General features: G+C 35.9%; 1 protein-coding gene across 2 annotated transcripts in view; it reads right to left on the reverse strand.

Moving 5' to 3' along the window:
- Nucleotides 1-17664, reverse strand: part of LOC145686181 (pancreatic lipase-related protein 2-like) — a 73460-nt gene that overhangs the window by 26461 nt on the left and 29335 nt on the right. For both annotated transcript variants that reach the window (XM_081759202.1, XM_081759201.1), the window contains exon 2: nucleotides 5858-5972. In XM_081759202.1, the coding sequence (XP_081615328.1) occupies nucleotides 5858-5972 (115 nt within the window). The remainder of the gene's footprint in view (nucleotides 1-5857; nucleotides 5973-17664) is intronic.

Consider the following 17664-nt stretch of genomic DNA (forward strand, 5'->3'; position numbering starts at 1 on the left):
AGAGGCGCACGAAGAAAATTTTCTAGGGGGGGCATCTCTATGGCTGCTATATTACGATTGATAATTCTGGTATTTAATATACCTTGGTTTGCTATATTACGTATACATTTTCATTAGTCAGAGGAGCCGGGCCCCACCCTGTCCCCTTCTTCGGGCGCCCATGGGGATTCAATAATGCAACCAGAAACAGCAGATCCATCACTTCCTGTTACAATAAATGTATATAAGCAGAGATAGAAGATGCTGAGTACATATCAAAAGCAGATTATAACCATCTCTGATAGTTTTTGATGAATAGGAATGAATATTAAAACCAGAAGTTGTTTTGGTTTTTACTACTTCCGGGTTCAGTAGAAGAATAAAAATTGTTATGAAACATATTCTTGGCATTTTGAATAGGCCTACATATTTTTTTTAAAAAAAATTGTCGCACTGTTAACAGACACCAAACCAATCTATAAATACACTTTTGACTCCATTGACAAGTTACTTTAGTACAATTAAGAATTAATATATTGGAATCGTTTGACAAAATACAATGCATTAAAGCACTCACGACACGTAGATATATCCAACTTGGGGTCAAGCTACTAACGTAAGGCATTAGATTACGATTAGATTTGAGTTTAGTGTCAATGTTAGTAGCAAGGCAATATGAAACGTGGACCTACAGCGTAACGTGCGATCCGAACCACATGAGCTCTTACCTAGAATCGAAGTCGGGTCTCCTGCCCCAAAGAACTATAATGCCAATAGAAAGCTCTGCGTTTGGTTACGAATTTAATCTATGCTGTAGTGCTTGCCTCCAATACAAACCGGAATAGTAGCTCGGATTCCACTGTAGCAAATGGTCCCGTCTCATATACCCTCAAATTTTAGCGCTTATTATTTTATGCAGCATGATTAATGCATAGACATATTTTACTTATATATTACACTTTAATGAAATGAAATCTGAGTTTTACGTCCCACAGTTATGCCGGATAGGGTAAAGGAGACGGTAGTGAATTGAAATGAATGAAATGTTGGAATGAAGAAAGTGGGAGGAAACGGGAGAACCCCGAGGAAACCTACGCACACGGTGTTTGTCCACTACCCACGCACACGGTGTTTGTCCACTACAAAGTTCACTTGGCGCGAGCTGGAATCGAACCAGGGACCCCATGCACCAGAGGTGAACGCTCTATCAGTGAGCCACCGCGGCCCCGTATATCAGGGGTGCCCACAAGGGGGGGCTATGACGCAAACTGCGTCATTGAAATATTTGGGGGGGTTAAAAATCTATATAAATATGTTTGACGGGGGGGGGGTAAAATTAATCGAAAAGATTTTTTTCATAGAAGAATACCTATGGATAGACAATTGCGTGGGGGTGCGTCATGGACATAAGGGCGGGTGGGCACCACTGCACACTTTAATAAGACTCTCTGCTACTTCTTTGTTTTATCTAGATCAACTGCAGTAAAATAGAAAATGATAGCAAAGATTAAGCTATAGCTCTTCCATGCGTTATATTACGGTTTCAATCACGTTGTGATGTCATGCAAGCGCACTAAATGCTTTAATTAATAAACAATGATCTCTGTATTAAACATATTTATTCCTGTCTGCGACCATACATTCAACTTGTGCCCTTTCCTATACTTTCTATCAGCTTCATTGACTACTGTCACCTGTCACGTACACAGAAATTTATTAGATAGGTCCAAAACTTTTCGGGGGTTCAAATTCAATCTGACAACAAATCATATTAAAATTTGTAAAACACCCCTGGAATTGAATCGATGATTGCAGAAAGAGCCTAAGTCACATTTTTTCTGAAATTCGGGTTTATGAAATTTTCCACTTTTCTAGCAGTATACACAACTTTCTGCAGGGGCGGATCCAGGACCGACTTCTGGGGGGGGGCGGTGGGTTGTCAATCTGCTACTTTTAAGGGCTCCAAACTTTGGGATGGGTTTTATTTATATATAGGGCTATAAAATAAGAAAGTGTCCTCTTCTGGTGGGGGCGATCGCCCCGATCGCCCCCCCCCCCTGGATCCGCCTCTGACTTTCTGTATAGGAGAAGTAACTGTAGATGATGTTACGACGGTGTAAACTCAATATTAAACTATAGGTCGAGTGCAAGAAAAGTCTGCAGTCCTAGATTTAAATAGTTTTTTCTTTGTATTTTAAAGCTATATAAAATGGACTTAAGTCCTTTCTGTAATCACCGACTCAGACCAAACTCCCAGGATTCAACCCTTGCGTACATTTCTGGCTGTCACTAATCTTCAATAGATAAGTTATCAATTGCTTTGAAGTTGTTTATTATTATTATTATTATTATTATTATTATTATTATTATTATTATTATTATTATTATTATTATTGTTATTTAAAAAGTATAAACCTCACTCCTATAAGATTAAAACAATACGAACTTTAGCTTTTAAGGCAATCGAGTGAGGTCGCTGCATTTCGAGGAATCAGTAAGTGGCCCACGACAATAGTCTTGATTTTACGCATTAAAATACTTTTTTAGATAAATAGTTTTCCGATATCTATAGCAGTCGCGAGGACTCGTGAAGCTTGATCTAGATTTACCAATTTCACCACCCAATAGAACGCGAGGGTGTGTCCCGGTCGTCAACTCCACCGCTGAAATTTTGTCAGTGTCGTCTCTCGTGCTGTACGGAGAGCATCTCCTGAGGGTGCAGTGTTGTCAGACTGCCGCTAAGTTTCCTTTTGTTGTTATTTTTGCTATTATTTTACATTTGTCCTATTATTATTGTTACTGTTTAATTCGAATAATTATTAGTGTTCGTTTTATAGCTTTTCCAAAGTGCTGTTTCTTACGCTTGTTTGCCATGTCCTCTAAGTTTGGCAATGTTGTTGGTGCACTCGTATGGTTTCACTTTTGCTCAAGCGTGCGTTCGGAAGGCAGCTCCACGAATTGTACCGAATTCCTCCGATTCATAACACATGAGAGAAAGAAATCCTAAGATTCGTGTAGAGCACAGGCTTCACGAGTCTTCGCGGCCAGTATAGTAGATACGTGTAACTTAAGCGTGAGACGGTATATCAATTTATCTTTTTAATTTCTCTGTACAGCGATAGGCTGCACAAGAAAGTGAGGTTGTTTTCCTTCCAAACAAACGTCATTCATAACACCAATGCCATGAAACACGCTTTTGCCACACACCACTGACACCAGTGCGGTTAAAATGGCAACGCGTCTGCAGCGCCAATTGAGCCTCTAGTAGTTATTTTATAACTCTAAGATTACAACTGATTTCTGTATGTTTTTCTTTACTACTATAGCGCTCACGTCTAGTGCGTGGGACCGTGGTTCTGTCTCAGACTATGCAAGTTTGTGTTGTATATTTCAATGTTCACTGATTTTCTTGGGGTTCTCACATTTCCTCCTATTTACTCATTCCACCAATTCTACCGAAATCATTCACCTTCATTAATCATCCGTTTATTTTAGCCTAAATGGTATGAACGTTGAAAGTTCAGTTACAAACTCTATTTACCCGTAAGTACTCACTCCCTTTTTGTGACACTAGTACTCGCGCGGGGGTCCAGTAGTCCCCCAAATTAATTGAGCTGAGCGAAGCGAATCTCTTATACTCGGGTTAGCCGTTTGGTTGTCCGCGAACTCCTCCTAGACCGTTTGGCCGATATGAACCAAACTTAGCACGCTGATAGAGTATGTCGTGCTGAGTGACAACATAGGTCGAAATCAAAAATCCGATGTACCATCGAGGAATAATGACCGAAAAACGATTCCTCCTAGACCGTTTGGCCGATCTCAACCAAACTTAGCACGCTGATAGAGTATGTCGTGCTGAGTAACAACATAGGTCGAAATCAAAAATCCGATGTACCATCGAGGAATAATGACCGAAAAACACTTCCTCCTAGACCGTTTGGCCGATCTCAAGAAAACTTAGCACGCTGATAGAGTATGTCGTGCTGAGTGACAACATAGGTCGAAATCAAAAATCCGATGTACCATCGAGGAATAATGACCGAAAAACGCTTCCTCCTAGACCGTTTGGCCGATCTCAACCAAACTTAGCACGCTGATAGAGTATGTCGTGCTGAGTGACAACATAGGTCGAAATAAAAAATCCGATGTACTATCGAGGAATAATCACCGAAAAACGCTTGCATAGACTTAACATGGGGAAAAAGTTTTCACGCGATTTTTTTTGTCAACAATTAAAAATGGCATTTATTATTGCATAATGGCCAGGAATGATTACGTAGTTTAAGCTCGCTCAGCTCATTTCATTGCAATCGGGTACATCCATTGCATTCCTAGTATTTCTTTTATTACAATACAAATATATTTTTTAAAAATAATTAAGACAATGTAGCGTAACTCTAGACATGTTTTAAAAGTATTTGCTGTAATCAACTTTTTGAACTCGTTTTGACAATTTATATATATATATATATATATATATATATATATATATATATATATATATATATATATATATATATATATATATATATATATATATATATATATATATATATATATATATATATATATATTTTCATCAGGATTTCTGGCTAGCAACACAAAAGTTACCTGGTTGGGGATCTGTGAATACCCCGCGCGAGTACTTAAGGAATCGCAGTAAGCAAGCATATCTACAGGAAGTCTAAGCTTGCCATTAATTTTCCTCGATAGACTTGACCTTAGAAATCCTCTCTGTGTATGACTTTGCCAAGTGTAAATTTTAAGTCATACTTGACAGGTGTGTCAATTTAAAGAAATTAAGGCCAGCATTATAAGTATGTATTATTGTCAAGTCTGAAACAAGCTTGCAATCGAGGAACTAGCAAGTTTGCTATATACTTGGTTAGGTCTGCAGCCATGTAAATACAATCTTGTGCAAGCCTACAGACTTGGCCTTGAAGGTTTGAGTAAGGCTATTAAAAGTCTAGAATGCTATTAGGGATTACATTATAAGAAGCTGATAGATTTCCATATTAATAGACGAAACGCAAAGGGGAAGGTACATGGCTTCCCAGCGCAGAAACATGTGAATTGCACAACTGAGCAGTAGTGTATGATGTGTTTGCTAACAAAGTAGTCAAGACCGGCGAAATGGAATAGAATCGATTCTCGATTCCCAAAATCTAGCCTTCCCAGAATCAATTCACAACGGCAACACTGGTTTTGACTTTAAATGACGCATATTAGACAGATATAGGTTGTTCCATGAATAAATCGACAAATTTACCATGCGTGTTCTGGACCTCAATACAAGAAAACCGTTTACCTTTAACTTTGGTCGGAAACACCTAATTACGACAATGAGAACTATTTAGGGTAATTAGTGCAATTGGCCGTAAGTTGGCTTATTGTAAATTGGCTCCATATCCATAATTAAGCATTTCCGACCAAAGTCGTAGATAAACTTTTTTCTTCTCTTCAAGTTCTGAACACATATGCGAAATTCGTCGCTTTATTTCTAGAATGCCTCGTGTATCCAGAGCAAGGGCAGTCTATAGTAGCCTACCTCTTTTATGGTTTATGTATTATTAGCAGAGTATCACTATTATCGCCCTGGAGAGTTAATTTAGATTTTGCTTGAGGTGGAGGGAGCAAGATTCTCCCTCGACATAAATTTCACATATTGCTCCCCTTCCCTCTCCAATGACGATTTGTTTATACACTTTCTATACCTATACCATGTTAAAATTGGTTATAAAAACAGACCTAAACAAGAAGGTATATTTTCTTACAGTACTTGCATTGAAGATTAAAAAAAAAAAAAAAAACAACCTTCCTATGCTATGAAAGCAAGTATATACACCATAAAAAGAAAACCATTATATGAATTACTTACCGTGTAAAGAGTTTAAATAAAATTGCTTGTTCTTTGATTTCGTTATTACGTAATATGTAGTCTCCAACTGGAACAGGTTCAATATATACTCCAGCAATTTCTAGTGTTTTTATCTCTGAAATATAAATAGAGAACACACAAAGCAGAAGTACATTTGAAGCCATTTCAGTAGTAAATAATATAGAACCTTTATACAATAAAATGCACTGTATGCTCTAAACTCCTTCTTAACTTAAGATGAGCGAGCAATAGACATTTAGGAAACATAGTTATTTCTTTCAGCTCGTAAAAATAACTTTTAATGGGGTCTAATAGTAGGTAACTTCTTTGAAAAGAATCAAAACCTTCTTTCCTAGCGCTATAGATCATATTCCATAACCTCTGAAACCTCATAGCTAGGAGTGGTACCAAGACCAATTTTAGTTTCGGCTTAGTCTGGATTCGTCTCGGAATTTCGAGAAGAAACCAAGAACCAGATGAGCTTTAATAAATCGAGACGAGAACTAAACCTAGACGGACAGTGACCCCTCTGATAACATGCTATATCGAAAGTGTTTTGAATAGCATTTTGTTTAGCATACAATTTTCATTTAGAATTCAATATATTTTATTCTCTTCCCATTTATTTTAATTACTGAAAAAGTATGTTATAGACATATTCCGAAACCTAATTTCGTAAAGCAAACACATACAACCCTGGTTTCAAGCCGGGGTTGTTTTGTTTAAAACAAAATGTTTAAAACAAATGATTAAAACTTGTTTTAAACAATTGATTTTGTTTAAATCAAATTTTGTATGCGTTTTAAACACGTGTATTTTTTAAGACTTGCTTTCAACATACGTTTATTTGTATTTTATTTTATTTTTGTGAAAAAATCTGCCAGAGCAAGAACATTGTCAAAAAGTGCTCCCCATTCAGAAGTTCTCCCAGTGCTCCCATGTGAATGTTTTGATTTCTCGTGGCTACAGCAGATTAATATGGTGATTTACAATTTATTTTGCTTTCCCATCCTTATTTTTAATGTATATTGTATTGTTTAAATGCTTCTCAGTTAACTTGCGAGAAAGTGTCGTAGTCGAAGCTGGACTACTTGTAGAACTGATAATAAAAACAAATAGAATAATTATCACGGAAACAAATTTTTGAATTCAGGAAACAAACTTAAGGTTATTTGCTAAATTGTGGTTCTGAAATTAAAATGTCGCAGAGATTCGTTGATACAATACATGTTGGATTTCAGTCTCCGTACAACTTGGAATCGTTTAACGTGAGTTTTAGGGGAAGAAAAAACGACATAATTTGGTGCAAATTTGTTAGAGTAACTCAAACTCCATCAGATAAGAAAACGATCATACATACGAACTCGTTGCAAAACGTGTAAGAAAGAAATGGTTGGTTTAGTTCAAAGAATGAAGAATCATTATGAAAAATGCAATGCTGTGAAAAATCTGGAAACCCAAACAAATGGTAAAAGTGTTGATCCGAAAATTGCTTCTGATGATTCTAATGTCAGTGATGTGGTTTAGATTGTCAAAACCACATCACTGCATCTAGCAACTGGAAACTTCAGGTAAGAATTAATTTTGTATCAACAATATATTTTTCAATACATTATGAAAATTTTATTTCGTCCCTCTTCCCCATATCAGTACTAAATTTTTTTCTAAAACTTTACAACTTGACATAGCTTGTATGAAGGGACCAGGCGAGAAAGCGCAAGGTATGAGAGTCGCCCGCGTAACTAACCATTAAAGCGTAATACTTATTGTAACATCAGTGAAGAACGTCAGTGTCTGGAACAATTTGATCTCAATTTGCTCATCTATCTGTATGTATGCACCACGCTACAGGGTCCAATTTTCGGTCTTTTAACATAAAATTTTGAGGGTTGAGGCACGAGACGTCGGAATTTGCTGTATAGATTTTGACTGCGATCCAACGTAAAATTTCAAAATTAGTGGTTCGGATCACACTTTAAACAAAAAGCCCTGTCTCATATAGCCTTGCTACTGATCCAAGATGTAATCAATCAAACTAAACAAACTAATTTTATGCGTTTCGAATAAACTTGGGTTGCAAGATAAATTTGGTCCAACTCAGTTTTTATAAAATATTTTTTAGATATGGGGCATTCATAGCACAAGGGATCCAAGTCCATTTTCAGAAAAGGTTCACTTTTGCTCAGCAAATGTAGTAGGGTACATCTTCGTAGCCAAGGGTACGAAATAAATGAAACAAAAACCACGTGAAAGCCCGTAGACTAGAGTTTTATAGGACAACCGCTAGACAAGGGCATTGATGGGTTGAGGAGGAGGGCTAATTCCCCCCCTCCTTGCTCATAAATTTAAGATATTAACATTTTATTGTGTACACTGCAGCGTGGGAATGATTAGCAAGTCAAGCTCCGAATGCCATAGTCAATTATGCATAATTACGTTAAATAAATGCAGGGTGTATCCAAAAGAATACACCGACGAAAAACATCTTATTTTCATAACTATGATTCCGAGATGAAAGAAAAAAAAACTATATGAAAAGATGGAACCTACAATTTTATTTGATCGCCGCTAGACAGGAGCGTTTGATTAGAGCTCATCCACCCCCTACCCTAAATTTCAGATTTTGGGGGCAGTAATGCAGATTTAGAAACCTTTTATTGAGCAAAGTCCAACATAAAAAAATTGGAAGTCCTTACATGGAATAAATACAGATTTTAATCAGTTATAATCCATTTCCATTGGCCGTAAGGAGCTATAGGCCTACATTGCTCTCTTGTGTATTTTTTGGACCAAGGATTCCAAAGGTGGCTCTACTTTCGAGTTTCAGGCCTGCTTAAAATTCTGGAAATTGAGCCTAAGCAACTTTCCAGTCTTAATCATCTGTATGTTCTCCGTATTTATTCGGTGTAAGGACCTCAAGCTTGTTCTGTTTGACTTTGCTTATCAAAAGATTTCTAAAACTACCTTACTGTCCCCAAAATCTGAAGTTCAGGATGGGGATAGGGGCAGTTACCCTCCTGTTGCACTGACGTCCCTGTAGAGCAGCTGTCGTATGAAACTATCCCACGCCTTTTCTCATGGTTTTAGTTACATTTGTTTTGGATTCTTGACTGAGAAGTATTACGTTTGGAAATAGAATTCATTTTCTGAGCAAAACTGAACTTTATTGAAAATGGATTTGTATCCATTGTGCTCTGAACGCCTCAAATATTGCCTTTCTTCAATAAATTATTGACTCAAAAAATAACCAATTACTTACATAGGCTTACAGAAAATATTCTAAAGTTAGCACATGAAGTGTGCTTCAAACAATTCTTTTCAAAAACGTATTATTTTAAAATAACTTTATTAGCATCAGTGTTCTGAAATAATAACCAAATTTTGCAACAAAAATCTCACTCTCCTCCACGAAACGCTAGCGTAGCCCCTAGAGGCATAACTAGAAAACTTTCAGAAGCGTAACTCGAAATGACTTGCTTTAGGGTTAAAATAACCGCACAACCGTAATTCTGGTAAAATTCTAGCCTTAAAACATGTAAGGGTCTTACTAAGTTAACCCGCCACTTTCATTACTGAAAATCGTGAAAAACGTGAAGTTATTGTACAAGACTGAAATTTTGCATTATATTAGCTTACTAGCAGCGTTCACCCCGCTTCGCTGCGGTCACCCCGGAACGCAATAAACTTTGTTACTTAGATAATTTTTACTTTTTCGCTTTCAAGTGATATGATAAAAACCATAGAAGATTGCAGTAAATGTTAACATTATATCGCCTGTCATTTATGTTAACCCGCCCCGCTTCGCTGCGGTCACCCCGGAACGCAATAAACTTTGTTACTTAGATAATTTTTACTTTTTCGCTTTCAAGTGATATGATAAAAACCATAGTAGATTGCAGTAAATGTTAACATTATATCGCCTGTCATTTATGTTAACCCGCCGAGTGACACGGTCATGCGGGTTGCATATAAATACGTTTATTTTTACCTATGATGAACTAACAAAGGATTTGTACGTTATGGACACTTGAATGGTCAATTATCTCAAGACACTGGTAATTAAAAATTAAAGTGATATGATAAAAACCATCTAGGGTCCAAATCCTAATAACCCCCCAAAAATAAAAGAAATTGGTTCAGCCGTATTAGCGTGATGAGGGAACAAAGGATTTGTGCGTTCTCTTTTATATATAAGATGATTCCAAGAAACAAGTACACTATATGGTTCCATGAAATATCTCGTACGTCTCTGCGTATACGCCCGTTTTTGTATGTGTGTTTTGAAAATTGTAACAGAGGTCACACCTTCATAACTAAATTAATTTCCAATCAAAAAATGGATAATAATTATGATGCATTTTTGTCAATATTTTTGTGATTTCTTTTGAGCATTTAATTCAAATTTATGTAAAAATTTGTTGTATGTTGTAAAATAAAACGTAAAAATCCAGTTTTAGAAAAAAGATGAATTTAATAGTGAATTAGATTACTTACTGCAGTTAATATGATTGCTAGTGGACCCATTGTATTTTTTTTCAATAAAGCTTTGCAAACCAGTTAACTAAAACAGTTGAACATGATTAGAAACGTGAAAACCCAACTTATATTAATTATATTTCTTGTGTGACTTCCCGTTACAACGTGACCGCTGTTACTTCGACAGTGGCATTGATACATATCCATGATTATCGTTACTTTATCAGCTAAGTAGATCTGTTCACGAGAAATATTTTATTACCTAATAAAATGTTGAACTGTATATGTTAAATATTTTCTGCATATATTTTTCTCATTAGTTACAATAGTGAAGTACTACCAATTAGTTTGTAGTACTTCACTATAATCGCTAATAACACTAGTTAACAAAGGTTTTGTTACATAAAAGGAAATACCTGTTCTTAAAGGAACTTTTTGCGCTGAATTCGAATATGCACTCGGTTTTTCTCCATCACGTACGATTTTCCCGTAACAGAGGAATTTTCGGGAAAATCCCTCAAAAATTTCCCTTTTCGTTTATTTTACACCCCAAGATCTTGTCCCCTTGCATATACTAACATAGAAATATTATACCTAAGTATACTTTGATTCATATTTAACAAACCCTCCAAGTTTCGTAATAATCGCTTTATTCTTTCTAGAGAAATAAATATGTTTGTATGTATACTGTGTGTACTGTTTATTGCATCTTATAGTAATGCTTTCAGATCTCTTAAGTTGAGGTAAAAAGTTTTGCTTTATTACCACAAACACATATATAAAATATAATACAATATAATTTACAAGTGTGACAATTTACAATAAACAATAATACAAATGTACCAAAAGGTCATGAAAAGACAATCAAAACTATCACAATATATGAAACTTCCATTGGGTTACAAAAACGTACACTACTTCCTTCTTTTGTAAGAAATGTTGCATTCTCTAACAAGACCCCAACAATAGTCCCCCATCATTGAAGGATCCCATCGTCCCTGGTACCTTTTCTCCATTGCCATTATATCTTGGTGGAATCTTTCCCCCTGTTCGTCGCTGAGAGCACCTAGGTTAGCAGGAAAGAAGCTGAGGTGGGAGTGCAAAAAGTGGATTTTTAAAGACATCCTACAACCCAACTCTTTGTATTTCTGTATCATGTCCTGTACGATTTCTGTGTAACTCTCAGCTTTGTTATTGCCCAGAAAGTTGCGCACAACACACTTAAATGCTGTCCAGGCAGCTAGCTCAGCACTGTTTAACTTGCTGTCAAAGCTATCATCAAGCATTAATTTCCTAATTTGGGGACCAATAAACACTCCCGCTGAAATCTTAGCATCACTCAGGTTAGGGAACTTATCTCGCAAATACTTGAAACCTTCACCGGATGTGTCCATGGCTTTGACAAAGTTTTTCATAAGTCCTAACTTGATATGAAGTGGCGGTAGTAATATCTTATTAGGATCTACCAAAGGAGCGTATTTGACGTTGCATTCTCCAGGTACGTAATTCATTCTAGGTTCCCATTCCTTCACTTCATAATGATTGTCATCAGCTCGGCTATCCCATAAACATAAAAAACATTGGTACTTCGTGTAACCGCACTGCAGTCCTAATAAAATACCAACTACCTTGAGATCACAACATATTTGCCAACAATGGTCCTTGTAATTTATAAGATTTAGCAAAGTTGACATGGTGTCATAGGATTCCTTAATCTTCACTGAGTGCGCAAGTGGTATAGAAGGTTTTTTATTTCCATTATGTAAAAGGACAGCTTTAAGGCTGACCTTTGACGCGTCGATAAATAACCTCCATTCTTCTGGAACGTAAGGAATTCCTAGCTCCGCCATCAACCCATTTATATCCGTACATACGCACACATTATCTTGCATTGAGAAATAGCTTGAAAATTGAACATGCCTTTTCCTGTACACTGATATGTTCGTTTCTGCATCCAATAAGTTCCACTGCTGGAGCCTTGATCCCGGAAGTTCCGCCTTTTGTTTTGTCAGGTGCAAATCACGGACTAGGTCATTAAGTTCACATTGCCGGATGAAATGTGGCTCGCGAACACAGTCAGGGATGAACGTTGGATCCTTGGATGTACATGTTGATGTCGATGGTTCATCAAGGTCATGATCATCATCAGAGTCTTTTGGCCATATCTCTTCCCAGTTGGTAGGGGGCTCGGGAAGTGGAAGTTCATCCCCGTGCGGAATAGGTCTAATTGCGGATTTAACGTTGGGATAACTTATTGTGTATTTGCTTTTTTTAGAATGTCCCTTAACTACTGTGAGGCAAAAATAACAATCATCCAGATGGTTGGTGGGTTCTCTCCACACCATTGGTACAGCAAATTTCATGAACCTCCGTTTCCCTTTGGCCCATGCAAGTAAAGTGACGTAGCACGACGCACAAATTATGTTGGGTGCCCAAGTTTTGTGCCCAATTGCCCTGTTACATTTGATAACAAATATTGATAACCATTTCATGAACAAAACGAAAAAACTTGGAGAATTGTATATATATGTATTAAGATATACATATACTGTACGTTTAAAAAAAATATACGTTGGAAGTTCATTCTATTTTTATACACGTTACAGAGAGCAATACAAGTGTGTTGTTGACTATTGTAAATATTCATTTTTATGTCTGTGTTTGTAGTAATAAAGCAAATCGTTTTTACCCCAACTCAGGAGATCTTAAAGCATTACTATCAGGTGCAATAAACAGTGCACACAGTATACATACAAATATATTTATTTCTCTAGAAAGAACAAAGCGATTTTTACGAAACTTTTAGGGTTTATTAAATATAAATCAAGGTATACTTAGGTATAATTTCTATGTTACTATATGTAAGGGGACAGGAGCTAGGGGAATAAAATATCTGAAAAAGGGAAATTTTTGAGGGAATTTCCCGAAAATCCCTCTGTTACGGGAAAACTGTACGTGATGGAGAGAAACCGAGTGCATATTCGAATTCAGCGCAAAAAGTTCCTTTAAGATCAGGTGATTTTTCTCATGTAACAAACAAAAAGTTTAAATTTGTTAATTAGTGAATCGTTAAGCTTCTTTCTTTCATTTTCTTTTGTTTATCTCTGCATTTGTGCACCCTCTGCAAGACTATTTTTCCATCAATTCTGTTTTCCCTTTCCGTCATATTTTTTTCTAATTTCCCAAGAACCCGCTTGTTTTCTTGATGCTTTGTATCTTCTGTCGTACTCGCTTCTTTTCAAGTTCATCTTTTGCACGTATTCTACGGTGCCTTTCTCGATCCTTCCTTCTTTTTTCTTCAAGTGCCGAACAACTAAGCTTCCTTTTTTGCCTGACTTTCTTCTGTGAAACGAGATTTTCATTGCGATCGTGCAAATTCCTCCGTAGGATGGATTCTGATTTTGAAGATGGGGTGTGGACATCCATCGCTATATAGGAAGTAAAAACAAACAAATACCTGTAAAACAGTGGTTTCGAATTTTAACTTACAAAACGTTATATATATATATATATATATATATATATATATATATATATATATATATATATATATATATATATATATATATATATCGTTAAAACTACTGATCATCGCCTGAAAAAGAAAGATGTACAAAATCCCGTAGCTTAAGTAGCTTAATCAGTGTTTTGCAGAATAATTCCAGCAAACTAGAAGTAGGCCTTTTTTCCTACCATACCTTCTGTAGGACAAAATAAGATAAAATATCAAACTGAACGCAGCTTCTTGATCCTTCGTTTATTAAAATTATGGAAAATATTCATTCCATTCTGTAATAGTACAATACTGTGAACTCGGATGAGTTAATAAATTATACTTTCAATTGATATTAGAAGCACTTACAATAAAATATTAAAATTGATATTCTTAGAAGGTCCTAAATCAGTTTTCAATGACCTCCGCTTCTGTCTGTATTTCACTCCACAGAACGCCTAATGATTTCCTAAACTTATTTGTATTTAAAAAAAAGTAAAGCAGTCAATGAGATTCTGAAACATGCTACAAGATAAATACAAGCCTCTAATCCACCTCATATCTCAAATGTTTCTACGAGACTTTTCATTACTCTTTGCAGTATTTAATTCTGTAGTTTTAAATAGCTTGATCATCAAAAAGAATCTTCTAATTGAAACATGAAGTATCGGCGGTGACATAACAGCTGTCATTTTTTGTATCGTCGGTCAGGCAAAAAAAAATAGCCAATTCGTGACCGCTATTACAATGACCAGCGCTTCATTTTCGGGCTATAGCTTCAGCTATCGTTCTCACGTGGGCTTAGTCGTACTGCCCTCTTCAGTAATGTTAGTATTGTGAATGCGATTTAAAAAATAGTAGTTTAATTTACATACAGGTATCAACTTATTCTTTGAATCAGGCGAAAGTTGTCACGTTTTCCAAAGTCATGCATGAAATTTTTAATATATTTTGTACTTAACTGCGTAATTGATTGCTTATGTACTCGATTCAGCTGCAGTCGCTAATCACACGCTCCATCTTCCTTCACTACAAATTGTTGCCAGTTCTGAACAGTTTTCGTGCGGGGAGTAATGGCATCGTTTGACGATATGACCTCCGTTACACAAAAATATCGAGACATGACTTTGGAGGTCTGCGCTATCCACATAAATTGCTTGCGGAGATTAAATAGTCCATAGGTTTATATTTCTATATGTTTAGTAAGTTGTAAGATCAAAAGAACATACTTTCAATTTAATGTTTAGTTTTAGTAAGGTGCAGAATATCCTATTTTGTGTATCAGGACACGTGATCTCCGTTACATTTCTTAGGTTTATAGCTTCATAATATACAGCCTGAAAATTTTATTCGTCATTTACTTGTCTGTAAAGATAAGGACAACAATGGGGATTGTCAATCAACGTAACTCTACATTACTTTACAAGTCAGTAATCCTATGGAAGCCTAGGACTGAAAGTGGCGGGTTAACTTAGTTCGACCCGTAAAATTGCACCATTTGCATTTGAAACTTCGAATACTAAGCAAAGATGTTCGCCATGATACTTGATAGCACCATCTGATGTGTTAGACCACTTCCAAGTTTGATCATTCTCCCTCAGCCCGTTCTCAACATACAAGGATGGTGAGGACTTTTGATTTGCCATGTATATTGATAGAAGGTGTGAAATCTCCATAGCAGGTAGATTTTAAAATCTACTAAAAAGCTTATCACAACCAAGAAAGTACTTATGAGAATCACTGGCAAGAGGGTGTAATAAAAGGGGGTCGTGATATGAAATAAGTTGAGAATTACTAATCTACACTGAAATATTCTGTACCCAACACAGTGTAATCTTAACGAGAATAAAATAAATGAAAAAGATCAGTTGCAAGAGCAAAAAAGTCTTAATAAATACATGATTATACGATTTTGAAATATGTTTAAAATCATGTTTTAAACTGTTCAAAATGTTTAAAACATATGTTTTTCATTTTTGTTTTAAAACATGTTTAAAACATTCTAAACACCTTTTTCATGTTTTAAACACATGTTTTGTTCTTTTTTTAAAAATGTATTTTTCAACCCTGTTTCAAGCTCCAGCATTATTTTACCAGACAGTTCAGCAATTATATAGGGAAAGATGAGTTTAAAATTTCTTGTTATTTTACTACAATACAAACACTCGTAATAATAACAATAAAACTTTCCCTTGAAACTGAAGATAAAAACTTCAGATTGGAGGAGAGTAGAAACACACATTTCAGAATAGAATAGGGCAAGATTATGAAAACAGAAAATTAAACCAAAGACTTAGAGCGGTATCAACCATCATTTTACATTGAAAACGTGTAACAAATTATATATTAATATTTCTTTTAAAAATGTATTTACCAATAAAACTATTACGATACATTTTCTTTTTCTTTTATTTTCTCTACGTGGACTGTAGGTTTGAATTATAGTCCTAATATTTTTAATGAAAAATACCTTATTTGGAATGTTAAAATGAATAACCCTGATTCAACAGAAAGTAAATAGACTTGTACTAGAGTTGATCGATTGCAGTTGAATTGTATAACCAGTACTAAGGATATTCGGGTTTTATTCAAGACTTAATACACCTGCTGAGTATTGAATCCGCGAACATACACACAGAAACTAGGAGAAACCGTTAGCCACTTTGCTGTTAATGGGTACAGGAGCTACAATTATTCTACAACCAAGAATGAAGTGAAGAAACAGAAATAGGAAACGACAGACTGCAAAATGATCATAGTTATACATTTTTAATTTCACACGATTTATTTTGAGACTGTCGAAATGAGATCAATACCGGGACCAAGCATCTCTGGATAGATATGAGATTGAGACGGCAATTTCCCATTCGAGACGAGATCGAGATAGCTATTTGTCGACCGAGATAAGACCGAGACTGCATCAAATCTGGACACGTCACGCCTCGACACCATCCTAATCCTAACTTCTACCTTGTAAAGAGACACCTGAAATTATCATACTAATTGGTGAATGAAATTTTAGGGAAGTTAATAGTGTCTCTAGAAGTACACGCTTTACGGTACTATGTAAAACAAATCCATATATGCGCCTAAACTGAAAGATTTTATTCTTAGACTTCCGAATTTCGAAAGTCTTATAGAACGACTTTGTCCGTCTGTCGATAGGAATTAGGGAGAAAACGGTAAGAGATATCGAGATGTGGTTTTCTGGAATCCATTTAGCGTCCCATGAATGGATTTTATCTAGGGGCGCCAGAAGAAAACTTTCTAGGGGGACTCATCTCCATGGTTGATTCAAATTTAGTATTACTTCCGGTTTCAACACTGATTTCCACAGACCACAAACAAAGAAATAATCGAGATGAGGTTTTTTGAAATCCGTTCATCGTGCCAAGAATAGGTTAGGCCCTATGTCTTCTCCATATTCAAATTGGAAGTGGTTCAAATTAGTCACACTTATCGCCATAGAACGAAAATAATAACAGATAACGGCAAACAGTCTCCTGCAATCGATTCACTGTGTCAAGGCAGCATATCGTCACAACCTGCAACTCTCTACCAAAACCTGAAGTGGTTAAAATTTATTACTACTTCCATTTTCAATATTGATTTTCATAGAGCATAAACGGTAAAGAGATTTCGAGATGCGTTTTTAGCAATTGATCTAGCGTCCCAAGAATAGGATCTACATTTTCCGTTAACCTTCTAATTGAACCGAAAGTGGATTAAATTAACCATTTACGGCTTCAACTTGTATCGCCAGAAAACAAAATTTGTATTAGATAGTGACAAGAGATTTTCTGGGAAAGATTCAGGATCTTAAGAGAACACACTATCA

Source organism: Thermobia domestica, chromosome 5 (assembly GCF_964235325.1).
Source record: "Thermobia domestica chromosome 5, izTheDome1.hap1.1, whole genome shotgun sequence".
In the NCBI taxonomy this organism is placed as follows: Eukaryota; Metazoa; Arthropoda; class Insecta; order Zygentoma; family Lepismatidae; genus Thermobia; species Thermobia domestica.